Source organism: Paralichthys olivaceus, chromosome 22, assembly GCF_024713975.1.
Source record: "Paralichthys olivaceus isolate ysfri-2021 chromosome 22, ASM2471397v2, whole genome shotgun sequence".
Classification (NCBI taxonomy): Eukaryota; Metazoa; Chordata; class Actinopteri; order Pleuronectiformes; family Paralichthyidae; genus Paralichthys; species Paralichthys olivaceus.
The window spans coordinates 1,097,725-1,117,451 of NC_091114.1; the positions used below are offsets into that span (position 1 = coordinate 1,097,725).

Genomic DNA, 19,727 nt, shown 5'->3' on the forward strand with positions numbered 1-19,727 from the left:
CGCTCAAAGGTCTTCATTACTACATGTTTGGTAGTTCAGAGGACCAAAGAAATATCCTTTAATGTCTAGAGTTTTTGGTTCTTTGATTGGATTTGATAAGGATTTGCAGGCCAGCAATCCCTTTGATGGTTGCCCCCACATCAATCATCAAAGAAGATTTTTAAGAAGCAACCGTTTCCATGGCAGTTTTCATAACTGCACAACATGGCGGCCCCTGGGGGTTTATCAGGTTGACTTCTATATGATGCACATCACTGCGGAGCATACACAAATCCTGAGCTAGGCGGCTACTATACACGTTGCACTGATAGCTACAGTGATCCCTGTCTGAGACTGAGGTTAGTCTCTTGACCAAATGAAGAAAATCAATCAAGGATTTCAGATCCATTAGATAATGTGTGATATGCTTGAGGGAATTAATGAAATATGCTATGAAGTGTTAAATTAAGTATGTAGATATGCACATAAGCATCAACAAAATATAAGTCTATGTGTCAGTAGGTACATAGTGTGAAATCTTAACAGCACAAGCATTATAAAATAAATGTAGTAGGATGAAAATAAAATAATGAAAATGGAAAACACTGTAGAGCAGCTGTAGTCAACTACTTTACCATCACCGGGAAGTGGGTACATTTTTGCAAACTAATTGTTGCATTGTGTGTCACTGAGAGCATGGGGAATTGTGCATTTCTGCAGCATGTTTGGATTCGTGTTTGTAAAAAAATGTGTGTGTGTGTGTGTGTGTGTGTCAGGAAAGTGTGGACCTTGATGCTGGCTGGTTTCTAAAACTGATGCGAAATAATTGAGAGGATGTATATTTACATGTTGATCTATGTGATTTTAGTGTGTGAGAGCTATTGATGCACAACACAGGCACTGACATTCTGTGATCAAGTATTGTATTGTTGTGTGTTGTTCATGTGTTCAATGTGATTTGACACTGCAAATAAAGGTTTCATATTTTAATTTCATTCATAGATTCATGGCTATTGAGCAGTGCTTTGTGAGTGTTGGTCGAATACTGTCAGTGGCATAAGATATTAATGAAAATGCATATTATTAATATTTGTATGTGTGTATATTAAATCAATACAATTGTCAATGCTTCTGCAAATGTGTTTGACTGTTTCCATTTAATTTAATTTACTATGTTCCACTTAATAATGGGCTAAAAGGATTGGTTTATGTAATATTTATGTCTTTGTTATGCACATTAGTCATCCAATCATTACTGATTTGATGATATAGAGCTCAATCTGAATGCAGACAATTATTTCTTCAATGCAAAATATATTTTAAAAATCTTGCCTCCATTTGTTTACATATGATAATGAACAAAAATAATAACCAACAGATTTGACACATCTCACACAATTCATTGACCCTCAGCATCCAGCCCTTCATCAGCCGTGAGTGTGGCACATTATGTCATTCTTTGTCGTATATGGTCATCAATAATTTAATAATAATTGATCTCAGGCTCCCTCTCTGGAATCGAACCCTGAATCCCCGTTACCTGTGGTCATTGTAGGCACAAAAAGTACCATTGAAAGTTGATGGGGCAGTCATTCAAATGAGACGTCGCCACCACGAGGGCCAGCGATCAGTTCGAGGTCATCTAGTGTCACCAAAGCAGCCGGGGCACCACGGGTCTGATAAATGCACACGTCCCCGAAGGTCAGCGTCCGTTGGGGAAGCGGAGAGCGGGCGGGGAGTGGAGTTCGGTTGGGGGGGTGGGATTTTGCGGAAGTTATTTTGCAAAAGGGGTAAGAACTCGTACATCGCCTGGTACACTGGCGCTGACAAGTAGAAAAAATGTGCTTAATTTTGCCTTCATACACCAAATTAAAGATTAGACTCTCCTCTTCCCAACAATATCAGCATTCCACCCTAGCACAAACTGGCTGCTAGTAATCAGACATTTAGTGTGGTCCATTTCAGGCAGCTTTCAGAGCTGGGTCAGAAGTCAAACTTCTTTCACTTACAATGTTTGAACACTGCTGCTAATGTGTTTAAACATGTTTAGGCATGTGCAGGAATGTGTTTAATTAGTTGTAACTTCATAAAAAAGGGCTTTTTGGCAAGTAATTACATATCGTCACAACCTCACTCAGTCTGAGAATCATCATCACTGGTGGTGCACTTTTCAGCTTGAGGAAATTATCTGTTAATCTCAGGCAGGTCTCTCAATACAGCAAAACAATTCTTTACAAACTACTTTTCTTTCAATGGTCTTTTTATTAATGATAAAATACATATAAGACAATCAACGCACAGGAAAAAAGTTTTTTAGATTTTTCGTACAACATCCATAACACAAAACAATCCCTTGTCAAAACATCCGGACATGGACATACTTAAACATCTACTGACAAAAAAATGTAAATAGACAGAATAATAATAATAATAATAAAAAATAAAAAAATTACAACCACGCTTGGAAAGATAAAAGATTAATAAATTTAATAACTGAAAAAAGCACAGCACAGACACCACCAAAAAAAGGTGAAATACATGAAAAATAGATACATAAATAAAATAGATAATAAACATTTAAAAAATTTAAAAATAAAAAAAATAAAAGGGGGGGGGGGGGGGGGGGGGGCGGGGCTACTCAAAAATTATTGTTGAAGGTTTTTCATAAAATACCAAGAAGGGGCGCCATATTCGTTTTCTGATCCCCGAATAGTGTATCTAATCTTCTCTAGATTCATGCAGGATATCATGTCTCTGAGCCAATGTGAACAGCAAGGAGGAGCTGGGTCCTTCCACTTAAGTGAAATAGCTCGTCGGGCTAGTAAAGAGGCAAAAGCAAGAAAGTTGAGCATAGCTTTATGTAAGTTCAAATCTGGAGCAATGCCAAAAATACCAGTCAAGGGATTGGGCTCAATTCGATGATGGAGGATATCTGATAACGCATGGAAAACCAATGTCCAAAAGTTACCTAAAGAGGGACATGTCCAATACATGTGGTAGAGTGAGGCAGGTGCGCCTTTACATTTATCACATGTAGGGTCGACATCAGGATACATTCGCGCTAATTTGGTTTTTGATATGTGGATTCGATGCACTACTTTAAATTGTAAAAGTGCATGTCAAGAACACATAGAAGAGGAGTGTATCCGATCAAGCACCGAGTCCCATGTGTCCTCTGTAAAGGTGTAATTTAGGTCTTGCTCCCAAGCAGTTCTTATAGTTGCCACTGAAGAGCAGTGCAGTTTGGAAATAAGGTTATATAGATTGGACAAGATACCTTTAGAGGTGGGGTTAACAGAAAGAAATATATCAACAGGGGTAACTGGGGGTTTATAAGGAAATTGGGTCGTTAAGCGCTGTATAAAAGTCCTAATTTGTAAAAATCTAAAAAAGTGGGTTTTGGCAATGCCAAAAAGTTTCTGTTAGTTGAGAAAAGCTCGCAAAACAATTATCAATGTATAGATCTTCAAAGCATCTCAAACCTTTTCTGTGCCAAATATTGAATGCGCCATCAGCCATTGAAGGAGCAAATAGATGGTTAGCAGCAATTGGGCTTTTAAGTGAAAAAAGCTGTAGTCCAAAACTTTTCCTAAATTGGCCCCAGATTAACAGGGAGTGTTTAACTACTGGGTTGCTCTTGGGAATATCCGAAGCAAGTGGAAGTGCGGCACCTAAGAGGGCAGGTAAGGAAACAGGGTTACTGGCACAGACCTCCATTGTAACCCAGGCCGGGGAAGTGGGTTCGAGATGGAAATGTCTCCAAAATAACAAACACCCAATATTCACTGCCCAGTAGTAGTACTGGAAATTAGGCAGAGCCATTCCCCCTGCCTGCTTGGATCTTTGGAGAAATGCTTTCCGCAGCCGAGGGTGTTTACCATTCCAAATGTAAAATATCAATAATGAGTCAAGGGCTCTAAAAAATTATTTGGGGATGAGAACGGGAAGACATTGAAACAAGTAGAGGAACTTTGGAAGCAATGTCATTTTAATCGAGTTTATTCTACCAATAAGGGACAGAGACAAAATCTGTTTTGCCTGATCAAATAAAGTGAGAAAATTTGATTTAAACAAGTTTTTGAATTCTCTGGTGACACAAATTCCGAGGTAATTAAATTGATCTTTCACCACCTTAATGGGAGATGGGTATAGTTAAGTTTAAGAGCTTCTTTATTAATTGGGAATAGTTCGCTTTTATTTAAATTGACTGAAATTATCTAAGATCGTGAGGGCTTCTGGTAGAGAAGTGGTTGGTTTTGAAACAAACAGAAGTAGGTCGCCTGCATAAAGCAAGACTTTATGTTCGACTCCTCCCCTCCATATTCCCTGTACCCGCCCATTGCTACGTAAGGCAATTGCAAGAGGCTCAATGGCAATTGCGAAAAGGAGTGGGCTTAGTGGGCGACCCTGCCGGGTCCCACGGTGTAAATCAAAGTATTCAGAGTAATGACTATTGGTCAAAACAGTGGCTGAAGGACATTTATACAATGTTTTGATCCAGGACAAAAAGACAGAACCGAAACCAAATTTTCCAAGTGTAAAAAAAAAGATAGTTCCACTCTACTATATCAAATGCCTTCTCAGCATCCATAGAGGCAAGGCACTCTGAATCCACATGTTTGGGGGAGTACAGAATATTAAATAGCCGACGAATATTGTAAAACGAATGGCGTCCTTTAATAAAACCATTTTGATCTGGCGATATTACAGAAGGAAGGATATCCTCCAGTCTGTGGGCCAAAACTTTGGCGAGGATCTTTACATCCATGTTTAGCAATGAAATCGGTCTGTATGAAGCACAATCTAGTGGGTCTTTGCCTTTTTTCAGCAACAAGGAGATACAGGCCTGATTGAACGAGGGAGGGAGTACACCTGAGTTTAAGGAATCAGAGAACACTGAGCACAGGACGGGGGCTAGATCAGCAGAATTTTTTAAAAAGAAATTTGATGGAAGCCCATCTGGGCCAGGGGATTAACCTGATTGCATAGAAGATATAGCTGCTGAAATTTCCTCCTGGGTGATGGGCGCATCCAGGTTATTTCTCAGGTCTTGAGAAAGGGACGGTGAGTCAAGGTTATTAAAGAAGTTCGTTACATTACAACACTGGGTAAGGTCAGCTCAGGTGCTGTTGGATGGGCGCTGCTGACTACTTCCAACACTGTGGTTTTCTCAACCCCAGAGCGTGGCGGATTCTCTTCCAGAGTGAAGTCTTCTTTGGTTTCTCAGGGAGAACACTGGAGAGAGACTTCTCCTCAGTGACATCATCCTTACTCTCTCCATTGAGCTCCCGACTGGAAACATCAGCTTCATGACAGTGGCAGACCACATTGTAAGAAGCTTTGAGCTTCATCAGCTCTTCTTGGAGAACCTTCTTCTCCTGGAGCTCAGTGTTGAACTTCTCCTGGTTGGTAGTCGGATTTTGACAGACCTCATGATAAGAATCTCTGAGCTTCATCAGCTCTTCTTGGAGAACGTTCTTTTCCTGCTTCTCCTCCTGGAGCTCAGTGTCGAACTTCTCCTGGTTGGTAGTCTGATTCAGACAGACCTCATGATAAGAAGCTCTGAGCTTCATCAGCTCTTCTTGAAGAGCATTATTCTCATCCTGAAGCAGATCGCTGGTTTGAGTCTCCTTGTCCATGGAGTCAATCTTTTGGCTGTGAGCTTGCCTTTCCTCCATCTCTGTCACCACAAGCTCAAGCCTGCTCAAATCCCTTTTCAAAAGGGCCACCTTCTCCTTCAGAGCCACATTGTCCTCTTCCAGAGCCTTCACCTTGTTGCTTTGTACTGCCAGTTTGCCATTGTGGGCTTTAGAGTGAGCTGTCATTTTCTCCTTCTCCCTCATCAGAAGCTCATCGTTCTGTTTGAGCTTCAATTCCAGAGCCTTCACCTTGTTGCTCTGTACAGCCAGTTCAGCCAGTTTGCCATTGTGGGCTTTAGAGTGAGCTGTCATTTTCTCCTTCTCCCTCATCAGAAGCTCATCGTTCTGTTTGAGCTTCTCTTCCAGAGCCTTCACCTTGTTGCTCTGTACAGCTAGTTCAGCCAGGACACCAATGTGGGCTTTAGAGCGAGCTGTCATTTTCTCCTGCTCCCTTATCAGAAGCTCATCATTCAGTTTGAGCTTCTCTTTCAGAGCCTTAATCTCAGACTGCATTGTTCCACATGCCTGAAAAATAGAAACATGGAATTCATTATTAAAAGTCCACTCAACACAACCTGAACATACATTTCTAAAAAAAAATAATTCTTACCAGGATGTCCATTTTGGTAAAGGGGGATTTGTAGTTATGAGAGCAGTGTCTTCTTGATGAATATTTAATGAACAAATCAGCGGTTGTCTCCGTAGGCAGGATTGTTGTCTTCACTAATGAGGACTGTGGTCTTCTCAGTTGACGGTCTATTATTTTCACAAGCTAATAACTTGAAGCAAGGGAACTTGTTATTTATGTTTGGTAGTTCAGAGGACCAAAGAAATATCCTTTAATGTCTAGAGTTTTTGGTTCTTTGATTGGATTTGATAAGGATTTGCAGGCCAGCAATCCCTTTGATGGTTGCCGCCACATCAATCATCAAAGAAGATTTTTAAGAAGCAACCGTTTCCATGGCAATTTTTATAACTGCACAACATGGCGGCCCCTGGGGGTTTATCAGGTTGACTTCTATATGATGCACATCACTGCGGAGCATACACAAATCCTGAGCTAGGCGGCTACTATACACATGTTGCACTGATAGCTACAGTGATCCCTGTCTGAGACTGAGGTTAGTCTCTTGACCAAATGAAGAAAATCAATCAAGGATTTCAGATCCATTAGATAATGTGTGATATGCTTGAGGGAATTAATTAAATATGCTATGAAGTGTTAAATTAAGTATGTAGATATGTACATAAGCATCAACAAAATATAAGTCTATGTGTCAGTAAGTACATAGTGTGAAATCTTAACAGCACAAGCATTATAAAATAAATGTAGTAGGATGAAAATAAAATAATGAAAATGGAAAACACTGTAGAGCAGCTGTAGTCAACTACTTTACCATCACCGGGAAGTGGGTACATTTTTGCAAACTAATTGTTGCATTGTGTGTCACTGAGAGCATGGGGAATTGTGCATTTCTGCAGCATGTTTGGATTCGTGTTTGAAAAAAATGTGTGTGTGTGTCAGGAAAGTGTGGACCTTGATGCTGGCTGGTTTCTAAAACTGATGCGAAATAATTGAGAGGATGTATATTTACATGTTGATCTATGTGATTTTAGTGTGTGAGAGCTATTGATGCACAACACAGGCACTGACATTCTGTGATCAAGTATTGTATTGTTGTGTGTTGTTCATGTGTTCAATGTGATTTTACACTGCAAATAAAGGTTTCATATTTTAATTTCATTCATAGATTCATGGCTATTGAGCAGTGCTTTGTGAGTGTTGGTCGAATACTGTCAGTGGCATAAGATATTAATGAAAATGCATATTATTAATATTTGTATGTGTGTATATTAAATCAATACAATTGTCAATGCTTCTGCAGATGTGTTTGACTGTTTCCATTTAATTTAATTTACTATGTTCCACTTAATAATGGGCTAAAAGGATTGGTTTATGTAATATTTATGTCTTTGTTATGCACATTAGTCATCCAATCATTACTGATTTGATGATATAGAGCTCAATCTGAATGCAGACAATTATTTCTTCAATGCAAAATATATTTTAAAAATCTTGCCTACATTTGTTTACATATGATAATGAACAAAAATAATAACCAACAGATTTGACACATCTCACACAATTCATTGACCCTCAGCATCCAGCCCTTCATCAGCCGTGAGTGTGGCACATTATGTCATTCTTTGTCGTATATGGTCATCAATAATTTAATAATAATTGATCTCAGGCTCCCTCTCTGGAATCGAACCCTGAATCCCTGTTACCTGTGGTCATTGTAGGCACAAAAAGTACCATTGAAAGTTGATAGGGCAGACATTCAAATGAGACGTCGCCACCACGAGGGCCAGCGATCAGTTCGAGGTCATCTAGTGTCACCAAAGCAGCCGGGGCACCACGGGTCTGATAAATGCACACGTCCCCGAAGGTCAGCGCCTGTTGGGGAAGCGGAGAGCGGGCGGGGAGTGGAGCTCGGTTGGGGGGGTGGGATTTTGCGGAAGTTATTTTGCAAAAGGGGTAAGAACTCGTACATCGCCTGGTACACTGGCGCTGACAAGTAGAAAAATTTGCTTAATTTTGCCTTTATACACCAAATTAAAGATTAGACTCTCCTCTTCCCAACAATATCAGCTTTCCACCCTAGCACAAACTGGCTGCTAGTAATCAGACATTTAGTGTGGTCCATTTCAGGCAGCTTTCAGAGCTGGGTCAGAAGTCAAACTTCTTTCACTTACAATGTTTGAACACTGCTGCTAATGTGTTTAAACATGTTTAGGCATATGCAGGAATGTGTTTAATTAGTTGTAACTTCATAAAAAAGGGCTTTTTGGCAAGTAATTACATATCGTCACAACCTCACTCAGTCTGAGAATCATCATCACTGGTGGTGCACTTTTCAGCTTGAGTAAATTATCTGTTAATCTCAGGCAGGTCTCTCAATACAGCAAAACAATTCTTTACAAACTACTTTTCTTTCAATGGTCTTTTTATTAATGATAAAATACATATAAGACAATCAATGCACAGGAAAAAAGTTTTTTAGATTTTTCGTACAACATCCATAAAACAAAACAATCCCTTGTCAAAACATCCGGACATGGACATACTTAAACATCTACTGACAAAAAAATGTAAATAGACAGAATAATAATAATAATAATAAAAAATAAAAAAATTACAACCACGCTTGGAAAGATAAAAGATTAATAAGATTTAATAACTGAAAAAAGCACAGCACAGACACCACCAAAAAAAGGTGAAATACATGAAAAATAGATACATAAATAAAATAGATAATAAAAATTTTAAAAATTTAAAAATAAAAAAAATAAAAGGGGGGGGGGCTACTCAAAAATTATTGTTGAAGGTTTTTCATAAAATACCAAGAAGGGGCGCCATATTCTGTAGAATTTGTTTTCTGATCCCCGAATAGTGTATCTAATCTTCTCTAGATTCATGCAGGATATCATTTTCTCTGAGCCAATGTGAACAGCAAGGAGGAGCTGGGTCCTTCCACTTAAGTGAAATAGCTCGTCGGGCTAGTAAAGAGGCAAAAGCAAGAAAGTTGAGCATAGCTTTATGTAAGTTCAAATCTGGAGCAATGCCAAAAATACCAGTCAAGGGATTGGGCTCAATTCGATGATGGAGGATATCTGATAACGCATGGAAAACCAATGTCCAAAAGTTACCTAAAGAGGGACATGTCCAATACATGTGGTAGAGTGAGGCAGGTGCGCCTTTACATTTATCACATGTAGGGTCGACATCAGGATACATTCGCGCTAATTTGGTTTTTGATATGTGGATTCGATGCACTACTTTAAATTGTAAAAGTGCATGTCAAGAACACATAGAAGAGGAGTGTATCCGATCAAGCACCGAGTCCCATGTGTCCTCTGTAAAGGTGTAATTTAGGTCTTGCTCCCAAGCAGTTCTTATAGTTGCCACTGAAGAGCAGTGCAGTTTGGAAATAAGGTTATATAGATTGGACATGATACCTTTAGAGGTGGGGTTAACAGAAAGAAATATATCAACAGGGGTAACTGGGGGTTTATAAGGAAATTGGGTCGTTAAGCGCTGTATAAAAGTCCTAATTTGTAAAAATCTAAAAAAGTGGGTTTTGGCAATGCCAAAAAGTTTCTGTTAGTTGAGAAAAGCTCGCAAAACAATTATCAATGTATAGATCTTCAAAGCATCTCAAACCTTTTCTGTGCCAAATATTGAATGCGCCATCAGCCATTGAAGGAGCAAATAGATGGTTAGCAGCAATTGGGCTTTTAAGTGAAAAAAGCTGTAGTCCAAAACTTTTCCTAAATTGGCCCCAGATTAACAGGGAGTGTTTAACTACTGGGTTGCTCTTGGGAATATCCGAAGCAAGTGGAAGTGCGGCACCTAAGAGGGCAGGTAAGGAAACAGGGTTACTGGCACAGACCTCCATTGTAACCCAGGCCGGGGAAGTGGGTTCGAGATGGAAATGTCTCCAAAATAACAAACACCCAATATTCACTGCCCAGTAGTAGTACTGGAAATTAGGCAGAGCCATTCCCCCTGCCTGCTTGGATCTTTGGAGAAATGCTTTCCGCAGCCGAGGGTGTTTACCATTCCAAATGTAATATATCAATAATGAGTCAAGGGCTCTAAAAAATTATTTGGGGATGAGAACAGGAAGACATTGAAACAAGTAGAGGAACTTTGGAAGCAATGTCATTTTAATCGAGTTTATTCTTCCAATAAGGGACAGAGACAAAATCTGTTTTGCCTGATCAAATAAAGTGAGAAAATTTGATTTCAACAAGTTTTTGAATTCTCTGGTGACACAAATTCCGAGGTAATTAAATTGATCTTTGACCACCTTCAATGGGAGATGGGTATAGTTAAGTTTAAGAGCTTCCTTATTAATTGGGAATGGTTCGCTTTTATTTAAATTGACTGAAATTATCTAAGATCGTGAGGGCTTCTGGTAGAGAAGTGGTTGGTTTTGAAACAAACAGAGATGTGTGAGAGAAAGCTCTCGTCGGAGAGGAACAATGGATTTAGTCTCCAGTGTCTCCTTGTATAGTCAGCATCTGGAAAAGCTAGTACCAGAACCAGGGGAGCGTGATCAGAAATAACAATACTTTCGTATTTTACATGACTTAAGGTTTGAGATGAATTTATTATCTATAAAAAAATAATCAATTCGAGTGTAAGTGTGGTGGACATGGGAAAAGAAGGAATATTCTCTTCCTGTAGGATACAAGAACCGCCAGGGATCAGAAAGGCTAAAATCATCAAGAAATGCTTTAATGTAACTGGCGGATTTGCTGAGAGTGGTAGGTTTAGGTGAGGAGCGGTCTAATACTGCATCCAAATAACAATTGAAATCTCCCCCGAGAATTAAAAAATTAGAATTTAGATCAGGGAGTTCAGAGAAAAATCTATTGAAAAACTGTACGTCATCAACATTAGGCGCATGCACATTGGCCAAGACCACTTGCTTATTGTAAAGCTTGCCTGAAACATGGGTAAAATGTCCAAATTTATCTGCTGTAATGTTGCAGGGCTCAAAAGGAATGTTTCTATCAGCAAGGATGGCCACACCCCTGGCTTTCCTTTAAAGTTAGAATGGAAAAACTGTCCTGCCCAGCATTTACCTAATCGCCATTGGTCAGAATCATGCAAGTGGGTTTCCTGAAGAAAGGCTACCCCAGCCCTGAGCTTCTTTAGGTGTGAGAAGACTGGGTGATTTAACCCCTTAACATTCCAGCTAATGAAGTTACAATTACCTTTCATTTAGAACACTTGCAGAAAGAATAGAGTGAGTAGCTCCGCAGGGGGAAAACAAAAAAAAACACAAAAAACCCCCTGAACCCCAAGCTCACACAGCGCTCTGTGGAGCAAGCTCAGAAAGACCTCCTCAGGTCTCGTACTATACATCCCCAGAATATACTTCCTATTTCACTAGCTCCAACATAGGGTTTTAATATTTAACCCTATGACAAAAAAGCAATCAAAACTGAACGACTAACACTAAATACACCATAAAGCTAAAACAACTATGAGCAATAACATAACACAGGTTATCATGCCTCTTCTCCCTGCACGCTGCACCTCCAGCTGTAATAATCTCCCCAAACCAGGACTACTCCGGCGAGAAATAAAAATACATTTTTATATATAATAAAAAATACGACTACATCAACTGGTCTTGTCAAAAGCTTTAATCAGTTAAGTTGGATTTTCATGCATTATAAACAGGAGACGGAGGGGATCCCGGAGCTCCATGTCAGCTTTCCCCTCTCTGTCTGCAGTGGATGGGCCAGCAAGGATATATTCTGTATATATTTGGCAGCACTTGCACATCAAACACATTGGCCATGAGAACTAAATCTACTTTCCCTACATGTATCTATCAACGGCCTCTGCCAGGACTGGTTGGGGTGAGTGGAGAAAAAAAATATATATAGGGGAACAAAAGGAAATAAAGGGGGGGTGGAGTCACAGTCTCTGGTCATGGGCTTGAATCCAGCCCGGGAATCACCACCTGGATGTTGGCATGGTCTTCCAAGGGCGCGTTGGTCCCTCCGGGCACTCCTACCTCCCTCATGGTCCAACATGTGCAGTAGTAGTAGTGAACATGGCTCCAAAGGTGAGAGGTCCTCAGGTGAGAGTGCTGGTGGTTGCATGACCCTCCACGTTAGCCCTGCGACAAACCGGTGACCTCACTAGGTCCATCCCTCATCAGGACCCGAGCCAGGATGGGTTCCAGAGAGCCGCACAGCATGGACCAAGGAGGGGAGGAGAAGACCCAAGGAATTAGAGACATGTAATAAGATACAATAAAATAAACAAGGCAGAGAGAGAAGAGAGAAGGTGCTGGTTTCTGGTGCCTGATGGGTGATCCCCCAGCCGTCTAGGTCTATAGCAGAATAACTATGGATGACTATGGCTCATGACATATCCACGCTTGTAAAGTCATTTTGAAAGAATTACTGGTAGTGCTGGAAGTGTGTAAATCTCAGAATCACTTTCTAGTTAACTTTGAGCATTTTACCACGATACCAATATACCTCTTCATGGCCCAACAACTCACACCTCGGGCAGGGTGGGGCTAAAAGCCTAGCTGGCCCCTAATGCAAACAACAGACCCAATACAAAATTGATTTAGACTTGAAGGGAACAGTCTTGATTCTATGAGCTTCTAAAATATACCGTGTAAACAGAATGCTATGCTTGTGTTTCCTATTGATGAACAGTTCTGACTTGCAGTGCCTGCTCTCAATTTCAAGTCAATGTCATTGCCACAAATTTTTCAAAACATGAAAAGGCCCACTTTACTATCTTATTATTACAAAAGTGATATTTCAAGAAAAAAGTTTCAAATGGTTTTCATTGTCTGTTACACAAATAAACCAATTCCAGAAGTACATGTTGACATTACATCTGCTCAACTTTCGAAATACAAAAAATTGGCTAATAATAGTCTATTGCCGGGTATCGAACACAGGCCTTCTGCGCTAAACGTCCCTTACACGTTCCCATTCATTCTCTATGGTAGTGTTAAATCACTATGCACGTAATGCCCCTCCCGGCGACTGAACATTATGGCGCTGTTTCAGCTTCATCTCTGTCTCTCTTCCTCGACTTTTCCTTCAACTTCCGTGACTGAAGAACAACAAACTACAGCAGATGTTGCTCTACAACTACTTTACACATGTGAGGTGTTTTATTCAGCAAAGGTAAGAGACTGTTTGACTAAAGACCAGATAAATGACGGGCAGATGTATGTGTCACAGTGTCTCTTTGTTTTTTATATTAAATTACATCCATCTCTGTGATTTTCTGTTACTGTATTTGTACATGATTTTTGATGATATATAGGATATATTTCTTGGCTTAGACTTATAAACTCTAAAAAAGAAAAAAAGATTATATCTATTAATGTGAATGTGTACAAATAAAGTCTATTGTTGTCTTGTTGTCTTAAGGCCTCAGCCCCCTCCACTGTCCCCAGCAAAGTGAAAGGACAGTCAAGTTTTATTTAACAATTTCTACACTGTGACCCATATGGGTTTTTCAGCATGTAAATAGAATACAAAGTAAATAGAGGAAGTAAACAGTAGTATACTGGTTGTAACTGAACCATTGATCTTTTCAGGAATCTACATGCTGAGATCTCCTCTGCCCCTCATATACGTGAACAACCACACAGTAAGATGTTTCATACGGCTAATCTTGAGTATTATTGGGCCCCAAACCGCTCCTCCTTCAAGATGACCCTCATCCTGCTCATCATGAACAACCTGCTGCCCATCACCAGGGGGACGCCTCTCATCAGTGAGTGTCCGACCCCTGTGATGCTGGAAAGGGAACATTTCTTGGTAGAAAGTAGTTCCACTGAAAAGTGTGTCAATTATTTGGTCAACGGGACAGTGTGACTTTAAAAGAAATTATTAATTTGTTTAATTTATTATGAACAACAGGTTCCTCGAGTTTTATTGTAAACATCATTTCCAACACAAGATCATAGCTAAGATACATGATGTTATTGAAAAGTTGACTGAACTGTCGTATGTTGTGTCCTGCAGACGTTTTCTTCTGCATCAGTCTCATCCTGATGGTGGCCAGTCTGTTGGAGACGGTGCACATCACTAACATCCAGTTCAGGGCCAGTCAGTACAGTGCCGTGCCTCACTGGCTCAGCGTCCTCGTCCTACAGTATCTCGCTGTTCTTGTGTTCATCCCTCCAATGAAGAGGAGCAACACAGTCACAGTCTTCTTCAACCCAGCTACTAGAGGTATATTGATATTATCTATACAATTTATATATCTATATCTATATATGATTTATATAAATTATGCTGAACAAGTCATGAAAACTTTAATCAGACAGTTGGAAGAAGTGGTTCTGACCAAGCAACATTCAGTGGAAGTAGAGCAAAACTGTTGTCCTCTTTCAGATGATATTTCTTCTATTCGTCTTTTACAAAGTACCCTGAGCAAATAGATAATAATGTATGAGATGGAGAACATCTTTTCCTCCTCTACAATCCCTCTTTTCTAGATCCTCTGCTGAAAACATCGACCAGTCTTAAACTGTGTTTCGCTGGTTGAACTGGTGGTGACAGAAGGTGTTTCACCAGATGAAGATAACTGGAAAGATCCATTTATTACCTCTGTTTGTTTATTGGTTTATTTGTTTGCCAGATTACTAAAAAAATAAATTAACCTTTTTCTACCAAACTTGATGAATGGAAGGGGAGGAACCCATTTAATGTGGATGCAGGTGTGGATTCAGTTTTTTTTATTTTTTTCACTTTCACAGGAAATTCTCGACATTTTATGTAAAAAATATGTTCCTCTCCATCTGGGAATCGACCTCGGTCTCCCACGCAGCAGCCGTGGATTGTTTAGCTAAACGGCCCTAAACACATTCCCATTCATTGTCTATGGTAGTGCTAAACCAACAACTGCACCTCCAGCCATCCCTCTGTCAAACTCCTGAAGTTTGCAGACGACACGACCCTCATCGGATTAATCACCAATGGGGACGAAGCCGCCTACAGAGAGGAAGTTAACAGCCTGGCTTCCTGGTGCAGCCAGAACCACCTGGAGCTGAACGCTTTGAAAACTGTAGAGATGGTGGCAGACTTCAGGAGGAGCCCAGCCCAAACTGCCCCCCTCAGCCTGTGCAACTCCCCAGTTAAAACAGTGGAGTCCTTCAGATTCCTGGGGACCATCATTGCACAGGACTTGAGGTGGGCGGAGAACATCACCTCCATCACCAAGAAGGCCCAGCAGAGGATGTTCTTCCTGCGGCAACTGAGGAAATTCAACATGCCGCAGAAAGTGATGGTTGAATTCTACACAGCCATCATTGAGTCCATCCTCACCTCATCAATCACCGTCTGGTTCACTGCCTCCACTGCCAAGGACAAGGGCAGACTGCAGCGGATCATAAGGTCAGCTGAGAAGGTCATCGGCTGTGACCTGCCGGCCCTCCTAGACCTGTTCCACTCCAGGACCAGTAGGAGAGCAGGCAAGATCATTGCTGATCCTTCACATCCCGGTCACCACCTGTTCCAGAGACTTCCCTCCGGAAAAAGGTTTCGGGCCATCAGGACTAAAACCTCTCGCCATCTGAACAGTTTTTTCCCCGTGGCAGTGGGGCTCACAAACAAGCCCCCTGCATCACACTGACTCTGCACCGCACTGACTCTACCCCACCACACCCCACCCCCTGCACATAATTTATAATTTATTACTTATATACTACTGGCACTATCACCAATCTCTGCACCTTCGCACAGCACGTGCCCATAACCCTGTTAATCTGTTAATGTATATATGTATATTCTTTATTTTATTTTATTCTATTTTATTTTATTCAATTTCTTACATATTGTTGTTTTATGTACATAAGTAGTGCACCAATGACACCAAGGCAATTTCCTATATGTGCAAACATACTTGGCAAATAAAAGAATTCTGATTCTGATTCTGATTCTGAATTCTGAACTACTATAGACGTAATGCCCCTCCCGGCCACTGAAAATTTTCAGCTTCATCTCCGGTTCTCGGGAGTCATGCTATGCAGGGTCGAGGTGAAGTCTGAACAAATGAGTCTTGAGTCTTTTGCGGAAGATGGAATGTGATTCCGCTGTCCTGACATTGGTCGGGAGTTTGTTCCACCACTGATGTGCTAAAACAGAGAAGAGTCGCAACTTCGCTGAGCGGGCTTTGTTTGCTCTCAGTGATGGGGGTACCAGTCGGCCAGCTGATGTAGATGAGCAAAGTGTTCTCGCTGGGGCATGTGGTCTGACTAGTGTTTGGAGGTAGACAGGTGCAGTTGCATTGACGGCCTTAAAGGCCAGCACCATCATCTTGAATCGGATGCTGGCCCCAACAGGAAGCCAGTGGAGGTCACGGAGGAGGGGGGTCACATGGGAGAATTTGGGAAGATTGTAAACAAGGCGCGCTGCAGCGTTCTGGATACGCTGCAACGGTTTAGCTGCAGAGGCTGGGAGTCCAGCCAAGAGGGAGTTGCAGTAGTCCAGGCAGGAGATGACCAGCGCTTGGACCAGGAGTTGCGTTGCGTCTTTTGTGAAGAAAGACCGGATTCTGCGGATATTGTAGAGGGAAGACCTGCAGGATCGGGCCACAGCAGTGATGTTGGGGGGCGCAGGACAGTCCGTCGTCTAGGATTACGCCCAGGTTCCTTGCCGTCGACGAAGATGGTACCGTGACATCCTCGACAGTGACTTACAGGTCCATATGAGGGCAGTATTTCCCCGCGATGAAGAACAGTTCAGTTTTCTAAGGTTGAGGTGATGCGTAGCTGTCCAAGCGGAGATGTCTGCCAGACATTCCGAGATGCACGTCACAACGTGGGTGCTGGAGGAGGATGTGGGAAGAGAGAGGAACAGTTGGGTTGTCGTCAGCATAACAGTGGTAAGAGAATCCATGCGATGTGATTGCAGAGCCTAGCGATCTAGTGTATAGTGAAAACAGAAGTGGTCCTAATACTGAGCTTTGAGGGACACCAGTTTCCAGAAGGCAGGGATTGGACAAGGAGCCATTCCATGTGACTTGAAAGGTGCGATTTGTCAGGTATGATGTGAACCAGGTCAGAGCAGAGTCAGCAATGCCAAGTTCAGCCAGAGTGGAGAGGAGGATTTGGTAGTTGACTGAGTCAAACGCAGAGGATAAGTCAAGGAGAATGAGGACTGACGAGTCGGACGAGGCTCTGGTGGCACCGAGAAACTCAGTCACTGTGAGGAGGGCCGTCTCAGTGGAGTGACCAGTCCTGAAGCCTGACTGATTAGGGTAAAGGAAGTCATTTTCTGAAAGATAGGAGGACAGTTGGTCTTAGACTGCATGTTCCAGTGTTATAGAGAGGAATGAAAGAAGAGATACAGGTCTGTAGTTTCAGATGTCAGCTGAGTCTAGGGTGGGTTTCTTTAGGAGTGGCTTTACCATGGCTGTCTTGAAAGGAGCTGGAATAATGCCTGAAGTGAGGGAGGAGTTGATCGGAGTAGGTAGGTGAGAGGATATAGAGCATCTAAAGAGGACAAGAGGGAGGATAGCAGAGTGGAGGAGGCTTCCTCAGTAGACATTAGTGAAAATTGGTCTGTAGATGGTAGTGAGGAAAGAACAGTAGAGGAGAGAGCAGAGGGAGAGAGGGATTTCAGATTGCAGCGGGTGGTAACCGTGTGATGGTGACCAATGTTGAGTTTGAAAGGAAGTGTGACAGAGACAGCCTGGAATTCAAAAGCAGATCTGGGAACGGTTGTCCAGGGGAAGGACCTGGTAGGACCACATGGGGGAGAGGAGGAGACCAGTTCCTCCTTCTCGACCTGTTTGTCTCGGGGAGTGTGAAAAGGAGTAGGCAGATGAGAGGGCAGCTGGAGTGGCAGTGTTTTCTGGAGTGATCCAGGTCTCGCTAAGGGCCAGGAAGTGAAGAGTCTGCAGGGAAGCATAGTAACATAATTGACAGATACTGTATGTATGTCACGTTGTGTTAGGGAAAGTCTTTGCATTTTATATAGAATAACATGGATATCTTTGTTTTTCTGTTCCTACTGCATATACAGTATAAAGTAGCGTGAGCTTAACTTAGCAACACCGCGAAAAAACTTTACTGTAAGGTTATACAGTTAATGTTATTTCCGTGGGACATGAATTCAATTCAATTCAATTTTATTTATATAGCGCCAATTCATAATTTACATTATCTCAAGGCACTTTACATTTAAAGGTCAAGGCCTTAAAACAATATTAACGTAGAGAAACCCAACAGTTCCCACAATGAGCAAGCACAGGCGACTGTGGAGAGGAAAAACTCCCTCATTAACAGGGAGAAACCTCTGGCAGAACCAGGCTCAATGTGGGCGGTCATCTGCCTCGACCGGTTGGGGTGAGGAAAGAAAAGGAAGGGGGAGGAAAGGAGAGATGGGTGGAAAGCTGGGGAGAGAAGAGAGAGATGAGGTGGAGAGAGAGAGACCTGGAACAATTGGGCACCATCAGTATCAGGGCTGACTATAACAATAACAATGTAGTGATCTACAACAGGATTACATATATTAATGAATTACTGAGTTATTGTAATTAATGATAACAATGGTGATGGTAGTCGTTGTTGTCCTGCAGTCCCGGTGCCAGAGTTATCTGAAACGAGAGAGAGAGAAGAGCCAGAGGGACTATGGGAGGACAAAGTGACACTTTGACATGATGACATGTTAAAATAAATAAATAAATAAATAAACAGGTGTGGGGGGGCAGAGAGACAGAGGGAAGTGATGAAGTGCTCAGTGCATGATGGGAGTTCCCCCAGCTGTCTGCTGTGGTGCTGTCTAATAATGTTGCCTAAAGGGAGCATATATAAGGTGAAGAGTATTGGTCCAAGGACAGAACCTTGTGGAACTCCATGATTAACTTGCATGTGCATGGAGGAGTCATTGTTAACGTTAACAAATTGGAATCTATCTGATAAATATGATTTAAACCGGTGTAGTGCTGTTCCTTTAATTCCTATATGTTGTTCTAATCTCTGTAGCAGAATCTTATGATCTATTGTGTCAAAGGCTGCACTAAGGTCCAACAAGACGAGGACAGAGACAAGTCCATCATCTGATGCCATAAGAAGGTCATTGGTGACTTTCAATAGTGCTGTTTCTGTGCTGTGATGGGTTCTAAATCCTGACTGAAATTTTAAATAAACCGTTACTATCTAAGTAACCACAAAGCTGGTTAGCAATGGCTTTTTCTCGGATTGTGGAAATGAAGAGCAGGTTGGATATGGGTCTATAGTTAGCTAAAACCTCTGGATCAAGCGTGGGCTTTTTAAGCAGAGGTTTAATAACGGCTACCTTAAAAGCCTGTGGTACGTAGCCGGTTAGCAAAGACATATTAATCTGATTTAAAATGGAACGGTCAATTAGGGGGAGGACTTCTTTAAAAAGTCTAGTTGGAACAGCTGACAAGTAGTTGGTTTAGATGATGAAACTAACAAGGTCAGTTCAGGAAGATCAATAGAGTAAAATTTGTTTAGACATAAATCTGGTGCTATGGTTTCAGGACCAGACAATGTATCAGTGTTATTCACTGGG

General features: G+C 41.5%; 1 protein-coding gene across 1 annotated transcript; it reads right to left on the bottom strand.

Moving 5' to 3' along the window:
* Window positions 1-4,536: 4,536 nt before the first annotated feature.
* LOC138406688 (golgin subfamily A member 6-like protein 25) lies at window positions 4,537-6,136 on the bottom strand. The gene is made up of 2 exons (XM_069519285.1): window positions 5,526-6,136; window positions 4,537-5,408 (listed from the first exon to the last, which is right to left on the bottom strand). Exons 1-2 carry the CDS (start codon window positions 6,129-6,131, stop codon window positions 5,127-5,129), a joined length of 888 nt encoding a protein of 295 aa, XP_069375386.1. The 5' UTR covers window positions 6,132-6,136; the 3' UTR covers window positions 4,537-5,126.
* Window positions 6,137-19,727: the final 13,591 nt, after the last annotated feature.